The sequence below is a fragment of the Zootoca vivipara genome, chromosome 8 (assembly GCF_965207765.1).
Source record: "Zootoca vivipara chromosome 8, rZooViv2.hap1.1, whole genome shotgun sequence".
Lineage (NCBI taxonomy): Eukaryota > Metazoa > Chordata > Lepidosauria > Squamata > Lacertidae > Zootoca > Zootoca vivipara.
The window spans coordinates 80,797,375-80,814,427 of NC_142591.1; the positions used below are offsets into that span (position 1 = coordinate 80,797,375).

A 17,053-nucleotide genomic window follows, 5' to 3' on the forward strand; every position below is an offset into this window, starting at 1 on the left:
TCCTTTTTTTTAAAAAAAAAAAAGTCAGTGATTGGACTTGTCATTTTGGGAGAAGCTGCTGACACAAGTCATTAAGACTTACGAGAAGCCTGTGCAAGAGGTAAAGGAAGAGCTAGGACAAAAAAAAAGGACAATCCATTTTATTTCCATGTCCGTGCTGTTAAAGAGAATGTGCGTCTAAACATCCAGTGTCCAGTGCAAAAAAATATTCCCCAGTCACCCATGCATTTGGCCATAGCTGTCAACTTTCCCCTTTTTTAAAGGGAAATCCCCTTATTCCAAATAGGATTCCTTGCGAGAAGAGGGAAAAGTTTGACAGCTATGCATTTGGTACTAGTGATGTCACAGAAGCTCATATTTTCTCATCTTAAAAAAGTAAGAAGATAAGAGTCTTACTGGATCAGGCCAATGGCCCATTTCATTCATGATCCTGTTCTCACTACTGGAATCTTCTTTCTTATTCCTGACTGAATAGAAATGTTAAATTGGGGGTGTGACTTTCAAGGTTAAAAACATGACTTTTGAAAAGTCTGGTGAAGCTTCTAAAGAGGGATTTTATGGAACATCAGGTACAGATATTTCACTGATGGACTTTTTTTAAAAAAAAATCTCTGTGGTCCATTGACAAACATTCGAATTATGGCACCATAATACTGTAAATAATAATAATAATAATAATAATAATAATAATAATAATAATAATAATAATTTATTTATACCCCGCCCATCTGGCTGGGTTCCCCCAGCCACTCTGGGCGGCTTCCAACCGAATATTAAAACAGTACAGCATTAAACATTAAAAACTTCCCTAAACAGGGCCGCCTTCAGTTGTCTTCTAAAAGTAAAATAGTTACTTATTGCCTTGACATCTGCTGGGAGGGCGTTCCACAGGACTGGTGCCACTACCGAGAAGGCCCTCTGTCTGGTTCCTTGTAACCTCACTTCTCACAATGGAAACCTTTGAGGCCAGTCAGTGCTAGGTAGCCCAGATTTGACCCCATAAGGGACTTAACATGAGATGAGTTTGCTGGATCCAACCAAGACCTGTCTAGTCCAGCATCCTGTGTTCACAGTGGCAAAAAATGCCCGCAAGAAGCCTGCAAGCTTAACATGAGTTAACTCTGTCCATCTGTGATTACCAGCAACTGGTATTCGGAGACAGAATGCCTCTGACAGTGGTGGTAGAACATGGGTGGAACATACGTAGAACGTAATGTTAGAAGCAAGGATTATGATCACCATGGTGCAGGGAGCCCTAGTAAATTCTATTTCCCCAAAATAGCCCAGTATAGTAATAGTTGATACATTCAGTAATTCATGTACCAGACATGATTGCTTAGATTAAACCATCATCATCATTACGAGTTAGTTTCTTTATCTTAACCCAGGGCAACACAAAGTGTCTTAAAAAGAGAAATACAAAAACAAAACAAAAAAACATCTCTGCCTCCTAAGGCAGCTTCAAGCAATATTATCTCTTTATTGTATTTATGAGATTCTTCATAAAATAAATTCTCTAGGCATCGGGCAAAAACAAAATAAAAGTATGACAATAAAGCCACAAGAGGTGTTAGAAAAAGCCAGCCCATAAAAACCCAAATACAAAACCAGCACAATAAAATACTATATAAGAGCAATGTGTAAACGGAATACATTTTAAACCAGAAAACACAATAATTAAGAAAGAACAGAAAGAACATCAATAACTGAGGAGCCCAGGAATAGGAGTGGGGTAGAATACCACCCACTTTCAAATCTAGCCTGCCCCATGGGACCCACAGTTTCCAGTGGGGAGGGGGAAGAAATCTACCTTCAATCCAGGGATGCGGAAATGTTTTTGCTCATGCGATTCCATGTCCTAAAATCTATCTGGACAATGGACATAGCAGCACTAAAGGAGGCAGACCCTCTGTAGGGAAGATTAACTTTTGAAAGTCTAGGGATGCAACCCTACTTACTAGGGATGAATTCTAGGGAACTTCTCAGTGAAGAGGCTTAGGCTTGCTCTGTAAAAGAGGGAGGTTTAGATGAATGGTGCAGGAAATGGCTATTGATATCTGCAGCTGCCAAGGTTTTGGAGTGGAGGGTACATTTGCAAACCATAGAAGCTGCCACGCGCATCTCAGAAATGCCACAACACTCTGACTTATTCTATTTGCTTATTCCAAGCCTAATTTCAGAGGACATGTCAGTGCCAAGGAAGACCCCATGGGGCCACGTTGGTGACCCCAATACTAAATGTATCTCAAAACACTTTCTAAAACATATCTTCTTGTTACGTATTCAGTGGTCTGTGTTTGCCTGAGCTTGAGTCTGGACTAAGGATTCTGAGTTCCTGTGTTCTGATTTGATACATGATATCCAATCACAGAACATTTCAGGATTTGGGCCTCTGCCATTGGCCCTTGAACTGAGTCATGATTCGCAGCTTGGAAGTTTAGACAGCCAATCACGTTGGGAGTGGGAATGGCCTAGGCCTTCAGAAATGTATATATGCAGTTGTTTTGCCCCTGTTGCCCAGTTCTGTTAGTTCAATAAAGGTTCTTGCTATTATCACTGTGTCTTGCCTCATGGGAACCCACTTACGCTACACTAGCGATGAAAGTGGGATGCTAGGCTAGGTATGTAGCCCTGGCTAGATTCCACAAGCTGAAATCACTGCTGGGGAACTGTTGCCTCAGCTGAGCTGAAATCACTGACTGCAGCCACAAGGCAGATCACACAGAGCGGATGTCATGGCCACCCAGGGCCATGGTATGCATGTTTTTTGTTAATTGGTTTGTTTTTATCTAATGACAGAGCTGCAACGTTCGGAGCGAATTCAAAGAACAGCTACATTTCTATCCACGGGTTAGTCCTGATTTGGGCTAGTTTGCATCAGAATCCACAATGAACGATTTGCCTTAGGAAAGCAAAAAGTGCTCACTGTTGCTCACTGTCCGTAAAATGCAAGTCCAGCTTGAGTTGAAAGTCTGCTTCTCTTAGTGCCTCTTCCACCTGTAGAGGTTATTGAAAAAGAGAACTGTCATTACAAGCAAGGCCTCACAACACATAGCAAATAGTGTGTGTGTGTGTGTGTTCTGAGAATGTGCTGAAATGCAGCATGAGTGTTAGAGCTCTATCAAGGGGCCCTGCTAAACCAGCATGAATTTACCTCAGACGCATAAGATTCTCAGCTCCCATCAGCAAGTATCTACCAGCATTCCTGCTAAAGTGGGACTCAGGAAACACAAGTAGCTACTGTCAAACCTCAGGTGTCAAACGTAATCTGTTTCAGAAGCCCATTTGACTTCCGAAATGTTCGACAGCCAAGCCGCAGCTTCTGACTGGCTGCAGGAGCGGGGTAGTCACGTCGGATATTTGGCTTCTGAAAAATGTTAAAAAACCAGAACATATACTTCCGGGTTTTCGGCATTCAGGAGTCAAAACATTCCAAAATGGAGGCATTTGGGAACCAAGGTTTGACTGTACCAGAGAGCCAACTGACTGGCAACTTGAAGAACGGCATAGAGCAGGCATCCCCAAACTGCGGCCCTCCAGATGTTTTGGCCTATAACTCCCATGATCCCTAGCTAACGGGACCAATGGTCAGGGATGATGGGAATTGTAGTCCAAAACATCTGGAGGGCCGAAGTTTGGGGATGCCTGGCATAGAGAGACAGAGGTCCCAGAGAGTCACAGAAAAGTTGACAGAAAAGTTGTCAAGAGACCCAGCAGTGGCATAGCATGGGGGGGGGGGTGCAGTTGCTATTTTCATGCTCCCAGTTGCTTCAAATTCTACAATATTAATATCTGCAATATACCTTGCCAGTGGAACCAGATTCACTCTTTGTGTGTATATGCGTGTGTGTAAAAGAGGGAGAAACAAGAGTCCAAATTGAGAGAAACACAACTCACCTTTTCACCATCCACAAGAAGGTGGGCCCTGAAGTTCATGGATTCATTGATGACAATCTCTTCATTCCTGTACAAAATCTGAAACACTCTGCTGTAGACGGTGTTCTCATGGACAGAGGCTGCACAAAGAATTGAATCACCTGCAAAACAAAATCCAAAAACAGAATAACTAGGAGATAGATTTCCACCCTGGGCATCCAGAATTAATCAGGCCCCAATCTTCTATTCATTTGCAATGCATCAAGCACTTGGGGGGAGCAATCTGAACTATGGGAGCCAGTGTAATTTATGCCACCTTGAGATAAACTGGAGTAAAGTTACGCCGGATCCGGAACCTCTTTGGAAGCAAGATGGCAGAGTGAAAACAAGACTTTAAAATAGGTTTTGACTTGTACCCCCTGCCTTTTTCCCCTGGTGTAAGTTCCACAAACACACACACACACACACACACACACACACACACAGGAAACAGTATATGTGGGGGCATCAGAACCTCCATTTCCCCCCATCTAAACACCAAAGTGGAACACCCCAGTGCTTCCTCTCATCTATCTTTGGCTTCCAGTTTGTGGTGGGTCTGGCAAACTAAAACATGTTTTCCTTCGAGAATGTTCCACGAGACACTGAGTCCCTGCCTTGTTCAGCCCCAGCACTTCAGCCAAACATCATAATGGAAGCATGGACAGTGAAACAAAAAACAAAAAAACACACACTTATTTATCTGCTCTACCACAGTGATGACAATAAAAAGCATGAAGCAGATAAGCTCTTCGAAAGGCAGGCAATGCAGCCTGATTTATTTTCATTTAAAACTCATCATTCTAGAGTCATTGGTAAAACTGCATTACTGACCAAATTCATTCCTCTCTTAATCTACCGGGACAAAAAAGAAAGAAAAGCAATTTGATTGTATTATTTGATTTTGTTTTTTTTTTTTTTAAAGTGTATGTGCATTTGTGTGTATTTGATATACTAACTCCCTTCAGAGACACAGAACCTAATGTAATTTTCTCTTCCAAATATACCTTTGCCAGGATCCCCAGTGGTGCATAATTGGTAGCATAGTAGAGACATTATTTATACAGGCCAATATAATGCATGTCCTCCAAGGGTCTCTATTTTCCAGGGACAGTTTAGGAATTATGAAAGCCATCCCAGCTTCTGATTTGATCCCAGAATGTCCCTATTACAAACCCTTTGGTGGTCCCTGCTGATATCAGGGCCTCTCCTGTTTTACTGTCTCTGGTAAATCCTTATCCCTTTATTGTCTTTGGGGAATGTGTGTGTGTGTTGCTAGTGTGATTTGCAAGAGTTCACACACACATGCACACACAGACAGGTTTCAAGCTAATACAGTGGTACCTTGGTTCTCAAACTTTATCCGTTCCGGAAGTCCATTCCAAAACCAAAGCGTTCCAAAACCAAGACACGCTTTCCCATAGAAAGTAATGCAAAATGAATTAATCCGTTCCAGACTTCTTCTTTTTTTTTAAAAAAAAAACTGAAACAGCATCTTAACATGAATTTTGCTATCTAACGAGACCTTTGGTCCATAAAATGAAAGCAATAATCAATGTAAAAGGTAAAGGGACCCCTGACCATTAGGTCCAGTCGTGACCGACTCTGGGGTTGCGCGCTCATCTCGCATTATTGGCCGAGGGAGCCGGCGTATAGCTTCCAGGTCATGTGGCCAGCATGACAAAGCCGCTTCTGGCGAACCAGAGCAGCACACGGAAACACCGTTTACCTTCCCGCTGTAGCGGTTCCTATTTATCTACTTGCATTTTGACGTGCTTTCGAACTGCTAGGTTGGCAGGAGCTGGGACCAAGCAACGGGAGCTCACCCCGTCACAGGGATTCGAACCTCCGACCTTCTGATCAGCAAGCCCTAGGCTCAGTGGTTTAACCACAGCGCCACCTGGGCCCCATAATAATCAATGTACTGTACTATAAAATAAATAAGACAGTATTGTAGATGATAAACATTTTTTTTAAAAAAATAATTCTTACTTGCACTGATGATAGTCATTGTTTGGGTGGGGGGGATTTTATCCATTTCCACAGTCACACAATCAATCAATCAATCAGTTCCACACAGCCCCAAAATCAAATTAATTGAAAAAGCCTCAAAAACATAAAATAAATAGCAAAAACAAAAGCGCCAAACTTAATCAGTTCCGGAAGTCCATTTGACTTCCGAAATGTTCAAAAACCAAGGCACCGCTTCTGATTGGTGCTGGTGCCCCGGAAACAATAGCCAACAGCTGCATCATATGTTCAGCTTCCGAAAAACGTTTGAAAACTGGAACACTTCTGGGGTTTTTGAGTTTGAGAACCAAAGTATTTGAGAACCAAGGTGTTTGAGAACCAAGGTACCACTGTAAATCTTCAAGAGGGGCACTGTACTTTGACCTTCATGTGTATGAATCAAGTGTAGGCGACCTCTTCTGCAGTTCTAGTTACAGGTAGGTAGCCGTGTTGGTCTGAGTCGAAGCAAAATAAAAAAATTCCTTCAGTAGCACCTTAAAGACCAACAACTAAGTTTATATTTTGGTATGAGCTTTCGTGTGCATGCACACTTCTTCAGATACACACAGTTGTTGCAGTTGTACAGTTGTACAGTTGTTGCACACAATCTGCAGTTGTTGGGCTACAGATCCCATTTTCTCTAGCCTTTGGCCATGCTAACTGAGGTTGATAGGATGCAGCAACATCAGGACAGTCGCAGCTTCCACAACCCAAGTGTGGAAACATGTGGCTTTCTTGGACAGCTGCTGGAGAGGGAAGAAAACCTCTCTCATTCTGATGCCTGCCCACCCTTAAATCTCTGGAGAGCAACCGCCACTTTCTTTTGCCTAAAGTGCCCCGCACCTCTTTCTGGAGATGTTGAAGACTGAAGCTATGACATTTGAACCACGGCCCTTCTCTCACAAATTGTTTGGTTGCTGAGAAGCTTTCTCTCACAAGGTTTGCTGCTCTCAAGAGACAACAGAGAGAAAAAAGCCAGCCCCAGAGCATGTTAACCGGCCAAAGGACCTTAAGGATGAGGCAACTACTCAGGTTCGGGACTTACTGTGAGAACTTAGCCACAGACTTTCTCACACCCTGAGCCAGCCATGCACACACCTGAATTGGAGCACTCATTTCTAACCATTCGTGTGACAAAATATTGTAGGACTAGATGAGCTGGTTTCACCACCACTCCGTTTCGATATCTTTGGTACTATTTTGCAGCACAAAAGAGTCTTGTGGCACATTCAAGACCAACACGTTTATAGTTGGTGGACACGTTTATGACACTTTGCACTCAGAAGACAGCCACCAACTTGGATGACTTTGGAATAAGGTTAATTAAATGCATGGCAGACAAGGACATAAATGACTACAGGTCATGAAGTCTATGTTCTTCCTCTGCTGTCTCTGAATACCAGCTGCTAGAAAGCACAGGAGGGGAGAAGCTTGTTGCAGTCAAGTGCTGTCTACAGCTTCCTACGGGCTTTGGTTGGTCACTGTGAGAAGATGCTGAACTAGATGGGCCTTTGACCTGATCCAACAGGATTCTTACGAAGGTGTATGTGCTCATGGACTAAAGTGCATCATCTGCCCCCAGTGCACTTGATGAAGTGGACTGTAGCCCACAAAATATGTCACCATAACTCTGTTGCTCTTTTTACTGCCACAAAACACTTTTTCTTAGTTAAAGCTTCTGGTAGACCTTTATGACAAAGGCTCTCTACTATGCTTTAAATCAGTGTAGGAAGAGACGATTGCAAACCAGAACAGAGCTAGCATACAGTTGTCAGAGAGATGCTTCCAGCCCTGTTTAATGGGAGGGATCCCTGCTATGGTGCATTTACTTCTTTGCCGGTCCCTTTCATCAAGGCTTTTAAAGCAATATACGTCATTGAAGGAAGCTGACCTTGACCCCAGCTTGCTCGGTGAGAAGACTGGCATTGCGTGGGATGCTTTCTCTGCATGCTAATTCCAATGAACCTTCCAAAAGCATGGGCTGCAAGATCAAAGTGGTGCTTGTTGCCAATTAATTAATTGCAGAATTAATTCTCAAGCCTGGACTTCCACAGAGGTCAGACCGAATACCTTGCAGAGCTCTCTGCATGTAAGTTAATTGCTACATTAATTCTAGGCCTGCAACTTTGCGTTGATAAATCAGCTTAATTAATTTTAAAACTTTTGATGGATTAAAACTCTACCCCTGATAAATCTGGGCAGCATTCTTTGTTTAGTTAAAACAATTAGAAATAATCTCCCCGCCCTGCAAAATAATAATAATAATAATAATAATAATAATAATAATACCCCATCCTGTAATAAAAATAATAGACTGCTATTTTAGAACAGACATCTCATCTTCTCTGTTCCAGGAAGGACCACCTCTTCTAAGGCAGCACAGCATTGTAATGGTTCAAGATTATGTTTCTCGATTTTTACTTTTTTTAAAAAAACCATTATAGGTGTGTACAGTGCTAGTTAATTTAGACAAACTTTGCTAAACCTGAGCTGATCAGATGTAAAAAACAAACAAATTTGCATGCAAGTTTTAAGAGCCTTCGTCCTCCTGCTGCAACCTAAGTGGGAAAGTGGATAGATTTCTCGAGGCTTGAACACAACTTCCCCATGGAATGTTCCTTGATCTCATCAATGAGTAAATACTGCTGAGTTTTTTTGGTGGGGAGGAAGGCTTCTAATTTCTGGATCCTTCTAATTTCTGGATCCAACAAGTGTTAAAATCCAAGCAAGATTTCAAATTCCTGGAATAGCCAGGCTAGCTTCCTGGTGAGGTAACGGTCTAAGTATGGTTTATTAAGGTAACAACAAAACATGCCTAGGGCTAGTGAAATATACTTGGAGTCGCGTAGTGATTTCTTTATTGCAGTTTGTAAAACAGTGAGTGAGTCCCCCCCCCCCAAAAAAAACCTCAGGTTTTATATACATTATTTACACAATGGGTCCCATCCGATTGGCTGATTCTGCTTCCCTCCTGGAGCCTGATTGGGCTGCTCCTGAAAGCCTATCAATTGTTGCGTTCTAGGATCCTACTGGCCTAATAGGCTGATTAACTTCCTCCTGGGGCCTGACTGCAGGCCAATCAGGTTGTTGCATTCTAGGATCCTACTTGCCTATTGTCCTAAGATCCAAGCTCAGTACATAACAGCTAGGCGGCTAGGCCCTCAGGTCAATTGAAACCTGCTTTGGCACTGCTCCTGGGCCTGCTCGGACCCCCCATCCACTAGACCCTTCCAGATTCCTCCTGAACCTTCACTGATGCCACATGGTTTCAATTCAAGAAACAGGAATCCTAACAGCAACCCTCTGACATCTCAGCACAACCCATCTTTCCAGAAACCAAGCAGGAAGAGTGGGGTTCCCTCTCTCTTTACACCCCCCCCCAACTTGCTTTTGCTGCACCCATAAGCAGCAGCAACACCCCCCCCCCTTCCCTCCCAAGCTTCGGATGGTCTTTGAATGAAGGAAGTGGCAAGCCATTTACCACTGGTGCAAAAACGCAGTAACGGAAGAAAAACAGCAAACACACACACACACACTTCTGCCCCTGGTTGTTCCCTTTTTTCACAGCAGCGATGGTAATTTGAAAACATGGGGGCCTCCCTGAACCTCCATCCCCCGCCCCAACGATTAAAAACAACCACAAGACAATGCCAGTCGTATGCAAGCAGATTGAGATACTAGACTCTGCAGAGCTTTCCCTTAATTAAAAACCTCCTGCCTGAGAACGCAGGAAGAAAGCAATGCTCAGATTGATAGACGTGGCTAGCATTGCAATGGGGGCCCTGTGAGTGTTGCCTTCACTTTCAGCAGGTGTGTGCTTTTCTGTTTCTAATCCTGCTGTACAAAATGTTACTTGAAGAGAGAGAGAGGGTGCTGGCAGTGGCTTTTGCACAGATGTGACCCGGTGGGATCAGAAATGATGCAGTTAGGCATTTCCATGGAATACCACCCCAGAATTTGACACACATGCCCCCAAAAGGTTGGGCTTTTGTAAACCTCCACTTACTATTAAATAATAATAAAAAGCTGTTGCATTGGTTTTAAAAGATGATTGCAGAAGTTCAAAAGCTACAAGCCATGCTGGCTATTCTCTGCCTCCACAGTCAAGCGCAGGACAGTGGTATCTCAGGTTGCAGACCCAATCCGTTCCGGGGTGCTGTTCGCACCCTGAAAAGTCCGCAACCTGAGCGGTGATAGAGTGCATGCGTGAAAGCGCGATAGTGTGCTTCTGCGCGTGCACAAAGTACACAGAATGCTTCTGCGCATGCACGCGTGGCGGAACCCAGAAGTCCGCCGCATTTGTATCCTGAAAGAACGCAACCCACAGTGGACGCAACCCGAGGTATGACTGTAATGTTTGTTTGTTTTTTAAAAAAATTATTACAGATTTTCTTTGGTTGCAAACGTACATGCATTGTCTCTTTTCCAGGTCACAGAGTCTTTTCTATAGATCAGTTACATTCGATGTGAGGCATTAGTGTTGCCCAGTATGTTTTTGTTCTTTAAAAAAAAATGTTTAGGGGTACTCTCATTTTCCTACTCATATTGAAATACTGCCCCCTCAATGAGGCCAAACATAGATTCACAAAATGTTTAGGGGTATGCGTACCCCTGCGTTCCCCTGGAAAAAAAAGAACACTAGTGTTGCCTACAGATAAAGTTTAGGAAAGGGGGTGGGGTGGTAAAAATTGCATTATTTTGCTTTAGTGTATGTGTGGGGTTTTGGTGTCAGCGTCACTTGGGCGGGTTCTCTACTGCTTTCAAATATGAGTTGTTGGAAACCACAAAAAAGGAGAGTGTTCCTGTGCTTCGGTCCTGTTTGTGGGTTTCCCACAGGCATCTGGGTAGCAACTGTGATTACAAGTCCTTTTTGGAGGAGAACAAGCAGTGGCTCTTCCCTAAGATCATCATCTTCATCATCACAATCATCATCTTATTTATACCCTGCCCATCTGGCTAGGTTTCCCCAGCCACTATGGGCGACCTCCAACACATATAAAAACATAATAAAACATCAAACATTAAAAACTTCCCTATACAGGGCTGCCTTCAGATGTCTTCTAAAAGTTGTGTATTTCTTTATCTCCTGACATCTGAAGGAAAGGGGTTCCACAGGGAGGATGTCACTACCGAGAAGGCCCTGTTATCTCCTGACAGCCTTTGGGGGGGGGGAGAGGATACCCAGAAGTTCTAACATCTAAATCAGGGGTCCCCAGACTACGGCCCCCGGGCCGGATGCGGCCCAATTAGCCTCCCAATCCGGCCCGCGACGCCCCCCGCCGCCCGCTGCCGCCGCCTGCTCTTACGGCGCGCGGCGCGGCGGCGATCTTCAAAAACGTCTAAAAATCGCCGAAAATCCTTTGTGTGCATGCGTATGGGCCTCTCCCGACCCAGAAGAGGTCATTTCCGATGCACTTCCGGGTCGGGGGAGGCCCATACGCATGCGCACAAGCAATTTTTTTCCGACCGTGTGCGTGTGCGCATGCGCACGGGCGCGCACTCCCCTGCTCTCCGGCCCGCCACGCGGTCGGCGCGGCGGGCACCGGCCCGAAGCCCGGTAAGTCTGGGGACCCCTGATCTAAATCTTAAGCTCAGCACTACAGGAGGGCAATTGAACTGTTCCTCCATTGTTTGCTTCCAGGGTAGTGCGAGAAGGGTCAGATTTGCACATACTGAAGGATGCACAAAAAGAATGCTCAATGTTCAGCTTAGCCCTGGGTAAAAGCCCTTACCTAGTCATGCTAGGACTCTGCCACGGCCTGTTATGCATACAAAGAAAGTGATCTGCTTCTGAGCTGCAAGCTTGAGCTCACATTGCAATGTCACCAGTAACTGCCTGCAAAGTGGTGTGTGTGTGTGTGTGTGTTGGTGTGTGTGTGTAAGGCCTGGAAGCGATGCCTTATGAGGAATGGCTTAGGGAGCTGGGTATGTTCAGCCTGGAGAAGAGAAGGTTAAGGGGTGATATGATAGCCATGTTCAAATATATAAAAGGATGTCATATAGAGGAGGGTGAATGGTTGTTTTCTGCTGCTCCAGAGAAGCGGACACGGAGCAATGGATTCAAACTGCAAGAAAGAAGATTCCACCTAAACATTAGGAAGAACTTCCGGACAGTAAGAGCTGTTCGGAAGTGGAATTTGCTGCCAAGGGGTGTGGTGGAGTCTCCTTCTTTGGAGGTCTTTAAGCAGAGGCTTGACAGGCATATGTCAAGAATGCTTTGATGGTGTTTCCTGCTTGGCAGGGGGTTGGACTGGATGGCCCTTGTGGTCTCTTCCAACTCTACGATTCTATGATTCTATGTGTGTGTGTGTGTTGCTGAGGGAGACCAGAGGTCACAAGCAGATGGTGATGTTTACCTAGCTTCTGTACGTCTTTTGCATTTTTCGGGCCAATATGCTTTCCTTAAATAAAACCTAATTAAAGGCAAGTGATGAAATGACAACTTTCTCACCTAAGCTCCTCTTTATAGCAGGAACAGGTAATAACATATGCTACTGTACACACACACACACAAGGAGAGAGAGAGAGAGAGAGAGAGAGAGAGAGAGAGAGAGAGAGAGAGAGAGAGAGAGAGAGAGAGAGGGAGGGAGCCATTGTTCTTTTTCAGTTACTTCTACAGTAATTACATTTCAGTGTAGCCCTGGTGCCTCTTCCCCATGGGATTGAGAATGTAAATGCAGCCAGTCTTTAACATTCATGAAAATGCTTACTCAGAAAGCTAGCTTGTAAAATCTGCCTGTGTGGCACTTAAACCATGTGATGGAGAAGAAGAGGAGGAGGAGGAGTCTGGATTTGATATCCCGCTTTATCTCTACCCAAAGGAGTCTCAAAGCGGCTAACATTCTCCTTTCTCTTCCTCCCCCACAACAAACACTCTGTGAGGTGAGTGGGGCTGAGAGACTTCAAAGAAGTGTGACTATCCCAAGGTCACCCAGCAGCTGCATGTGGAGGAGCGGAGACGTGTCAGGGGACCACCAGGGGTCAGCGGAGAGCCTGGTGAATCAGAGCAAGGGCTCTCGGACACTGCCAAAGCCCCAGAGCCTAGCGCCTGGCAGCTTCCTCCGGAAGGTGGGACTGGGGTTCAGGAGGAGACGCAAACCCTTAGGGATGTTGTGGAGATGGGAGCGCCAGAGGAAGAGTTGCAGAGGGCGGACCAAAGCATTCAAGAGGGGGAGGCTCCAGGAGCTACAGCGCCGGTCCTTCAACTGAGCAGCTCTAGTGGAGAGGGTGCTACACCAGCACCCTCACCCCAACAGAGGAGGGGGGGAAGAGGAGAGACCAACGGAGGAGGTTCAGGGTGCCCCGGGGGTTATGCTGGTGGAAATCATGAAAGGAGGCATTTCCGGATTCTGAATCGGATTAGCACAGTCACGCTTTTTGATGCTCTGTCTTGTACATATGTATATAATAAAACCCTGTAAAAACCAAGCATGGGATTTGGAGATGCTTACTCGTGAGGAAGCTACATACACCAATACAAGATGTGACCCCGGTTCACCAGATTACAAGTCTACCACTCTTAACCATTACACCACACTGGCCTTTTCACACTCAAAATGGGGAGCTTTATCACATTGCATCCTGTGACAACCTTAAAAGCATGACTACACACTCACCCAATGGCAAGTGTTAACACCAAAGGTTTACGCTAAGGCTATTAATGCTCACACACTATCAATGCACATAATTATTTCAGATCATAGCCTAGCGAAGTACATGATTCGCTATGCACATCTGGGCAAAAGCAGGGTTTGATATCTTGCAAAGAAGAAAAACAAACATGAGTGTGCATTCAGATAACTTGACAATATCACCCACTCCAGCAGTGGCAGAGCTTTTGGTCCTGTGTGGTGACACCAAAATTTTGTGTCCCCCGCCACCTGCCTTCCATTCTACAACATAGTTTAGGGTCACCATACAGAATTTAACTGGGGAAAATAGCAAAAATAGTGGCGGGGGGGGGGAGGGATTTTAGAAAATGTCCAGGATTTTGTGGCTGATTGCTTTAACAGCTTTGTTATATATATATATATATATATATATATATATATATATATATATATATATATCAAGCTAAACAACTGTTCTGAATTTTACTTCTAGAAATATGGTAACCATACCATAGAGGCTCTGCAGTCAGTGCAATCAAATCGACCATTGTTGTTTAGTCGTTTTAGTTGTGTTCGACTCTCTGTGACCCCATGAACCAGAGCATGCTTGGAAACTCTCACTTTCTTCTCAAAGCTTCTCCTTTCTTATGTCCATGGAGTTTTCTTGACAAAATACTGGAGTGGTTTCCCAGTTCCTTCTCCAGGTGGCTCACATTTAGTCTAAACTCTCGGCTATGACCTTCCTGTTGTGGGTGGCCCTGCACGGCATATAGCTCATAGCTTCTTGGAGTCACACTCCCCTAAATCCACCTCTGACTCCAGGAAGATTTGTGTTGAGGATTTCATTCATAGCTTTGGCAGACATAGGACATCATTCATTTTCAGTTCCCACTGTTACTCACTGCTTGACAGACACACACACACCCCAGCCCTCTGGGGAAGCTTGCAGCCTCACCATGCCAGCTCTGATACACTCCTAACAACTCTCAGCACCCATAAAAAAGCTATAGCTCCCAGAATTATTTGGGGGAAGCCATGATTGTTTAGCTAGGGGTATCATAGTTCTTTAACTGTGTGATGTGAATATGGCCTAAGTCACGCTGGTCTGCTTCTTTGAAGCTCTGCAAGGATGTAGCAAATGGACCATATAACGAAGGATCATAGCTTGTCTTGTAATTCATGAGCCCTGTCAGTTCCTGACCTTTAAGGAAAGTCTGATCTGTTTGAACTAAAAGCAAACATTCCACGCTACCAGGGCCTGCATCATTTGAAACCATCCTTTCCTCCCAAAGGGCATTCACTCATGAGATGCTACTAATTTAAAGACAGCAATTCCACAGTTACTTTACCTAGGCACACAAACCTCTAACAACGACGACAGCATGGGAGAGCTTGAAGCAAGCAGTTATTCCCCACCCTATTGTCTTCTGCAGTTACCAGGGCTGGGAAATGAACCTAGTCTCCCAATGGGGCTCAACACACAACAGACTCCCCACCCCCCCAAAAAAACCACCCAACAACCATGGAAGTTGAGGAAGTGTCACTTGTAAGAGTACCTGTGTGAATTGACCTATGAAACGGAATGCATATCAGTGGTGTGCATTGCCAGATAGCTGCTGAGAGTTTCTGCAGTCATAAAATCCAGGAGGTTTATTCATCCATCCCCCCACAGTGAGCTACCTGGAGAAGCCCAGGCCAAATATGACTCTCCAGGCTGACTTATATGGCCCATAGGACTTCCCCTACACCTCCTTCCCAGACCACGCCCTCTTTCCCAAGGCCACGCCCCCACTAACCCTGTTCTGCACCCTGCCTAAGTGCCTTGGAATACCTCTTGCTTGTTTGCCTGAATGGTGGGTGAAGGACAATGTCTGCAGTGACCTCCGGTTGTTGCAGGGCTGGGACATGGCCTACTGTACAGAGGTAAAAGTCACTTCTATTGCAACACCCTTTTTTGCCTCTGGTCATGCCAGGGGTGCCAACTTGAATATAATATTTGGGGGGGGGGGTGGCAGAAAGGCCAGCCGCATATTATCGATCACAAGATGCAGCACACACACCATTTGAATGGCAATGCCCATCAGCTTTGGGGACCCCCGGCCCACTCCAATATTTTATTGGGGGAGGCGAAGGGACTTCCGCCCCTAGGAGTTGGCTCCTAATATTGATGCCGATGGACTTCACTCAGTTTCCTGGGCTGTATTTTACTCTAAACTTACTCTGAGCTTTAAGATTGGCATGTTAAGGCATGATCTGCCGCTTCCTGTCATGGTGATCATCTTCATCCCTTTCTTCTCAAAGCATAACTCCTGCCGAAAAGTTCCACGGCTCTATAATCAATCCTTCAACTCAGCCTCGCCTTTTGACATTTCCAATTAGCCCAATGGAAAGAGCGATAGCTAACTGCTTCTCTAACACTATTCCATTACGGACGATGGGAAAGTAAGATATCCCTATTAATTTCCTCACACGGAAGTCAGTAATATAAATGTAGCCACTTATCGCTGTTATTTTCATAAACCCAAGTTCATTTTTCAAGGTTCCAGGAATGGGATGCAGTCAGATATAAATGGCGGGAAGCCCAATCTGCAACTCTATCCAGCACCAGAATAGCAAGCTATGGAGGCTACTCCTCTAAACTAAAGTGGGAAAGAGGAGGTGTGTCAATTCCACCCTCGTGCCTTTTTTGTCTCTGCCCACGGAAGCAGTGGCAGAGCTTCATGCTCCGGCACTGGGGGCAGAGAGCAGGCAGGGCGGGGCTGGTGCGCATCCCGGGAGCGGAGCGCGCCGCCCGCATGGGCATGGTGCACGTTCTGGGGGCATGGCACACATTCTGGGGACAAGGGCCGCCGTCTGTGGGGTCAGGGCGCCCAGCGTGGGCTGGGAGCAGCCACGATGGCACCGTACCAGGATCGCGCTGCAGTGGGCGGCACGCTCCCATCGCCCCCCTCTTCCTATGCCCCTGCTCGGAAGTGCCTTGGCCAAATAAAGAGTTGCTGAATCTCAAAACAAACAAACAAAAAACACCTATGTGAAAACAGTGTGGAAAGTTGTGGTTGTGTGTGCTCTAAGGCAGGAATTACATTAAACAACATGTGCCATTCTAATGCTCATCCATCGAGTCTGAAGAGATCATTTGCTTCCCAAAGGGATGTGCCTGTAGATACATTTCCTCATTCTTAAGCCCCTAGCTAGGTTGCGTTAAAAAAGAGTTTGTACACCCAGCAGCTAATTATTCTTTTCTTGACAGAAAGCGAATTGGAGAGCCCAAATCAGATAGGTCTGTTTGGGATAACTGTTGGCGCCAGCAGAACTACAGCAATCCATTTTCAAAATGGGACCTGCCAGATTCACGTAAGCCTCCCTAACATTGGTATTTGTGCCTTTTAAAACATTAACCTGTAAAATCCTGGATATTATTCAGGCAGGTTCATTACAGCATTAAAAATAATAATCATACGGCATTCAATGGAAAATAAAAAAGGTTTGTCCTCTGTCTTGTACTTCAAAAGGCAGTA

The 17,053-nt window shown here is 45.0% G+C and overlaps 1 protein-coding gene across 2 annotated transcripts in view; it reads right to left on the reverse strand.

Annotated features, from left to right (window-relative positions):
* The window catches only part of FAM135B (family with sequence similarity 135 member B), a 114,431-nt gene that overhangs the window by 65,828 nt on the left and 31,550 nt on the right, over positions 1-17,053 (reverse strand). For both annotated transcript variants that reach the window (XM_035125308.3, XM_088675998.1), the window contains exons 4-5: positions 3,898-4,037; positions 2,927-2,997 (exon numbers count right to left, since the gene is read on the reverse strand). In XM_035125308.3, coding sequence (XP_034981199.3) covers positions 2,927-2,997; positions 3,898-4,037 — 211 coding nt within the window. The remainder of the gene's footprint in view (positions 1-2,926; positions 2,998-3,897; positions 4,038-17,053) is intronic.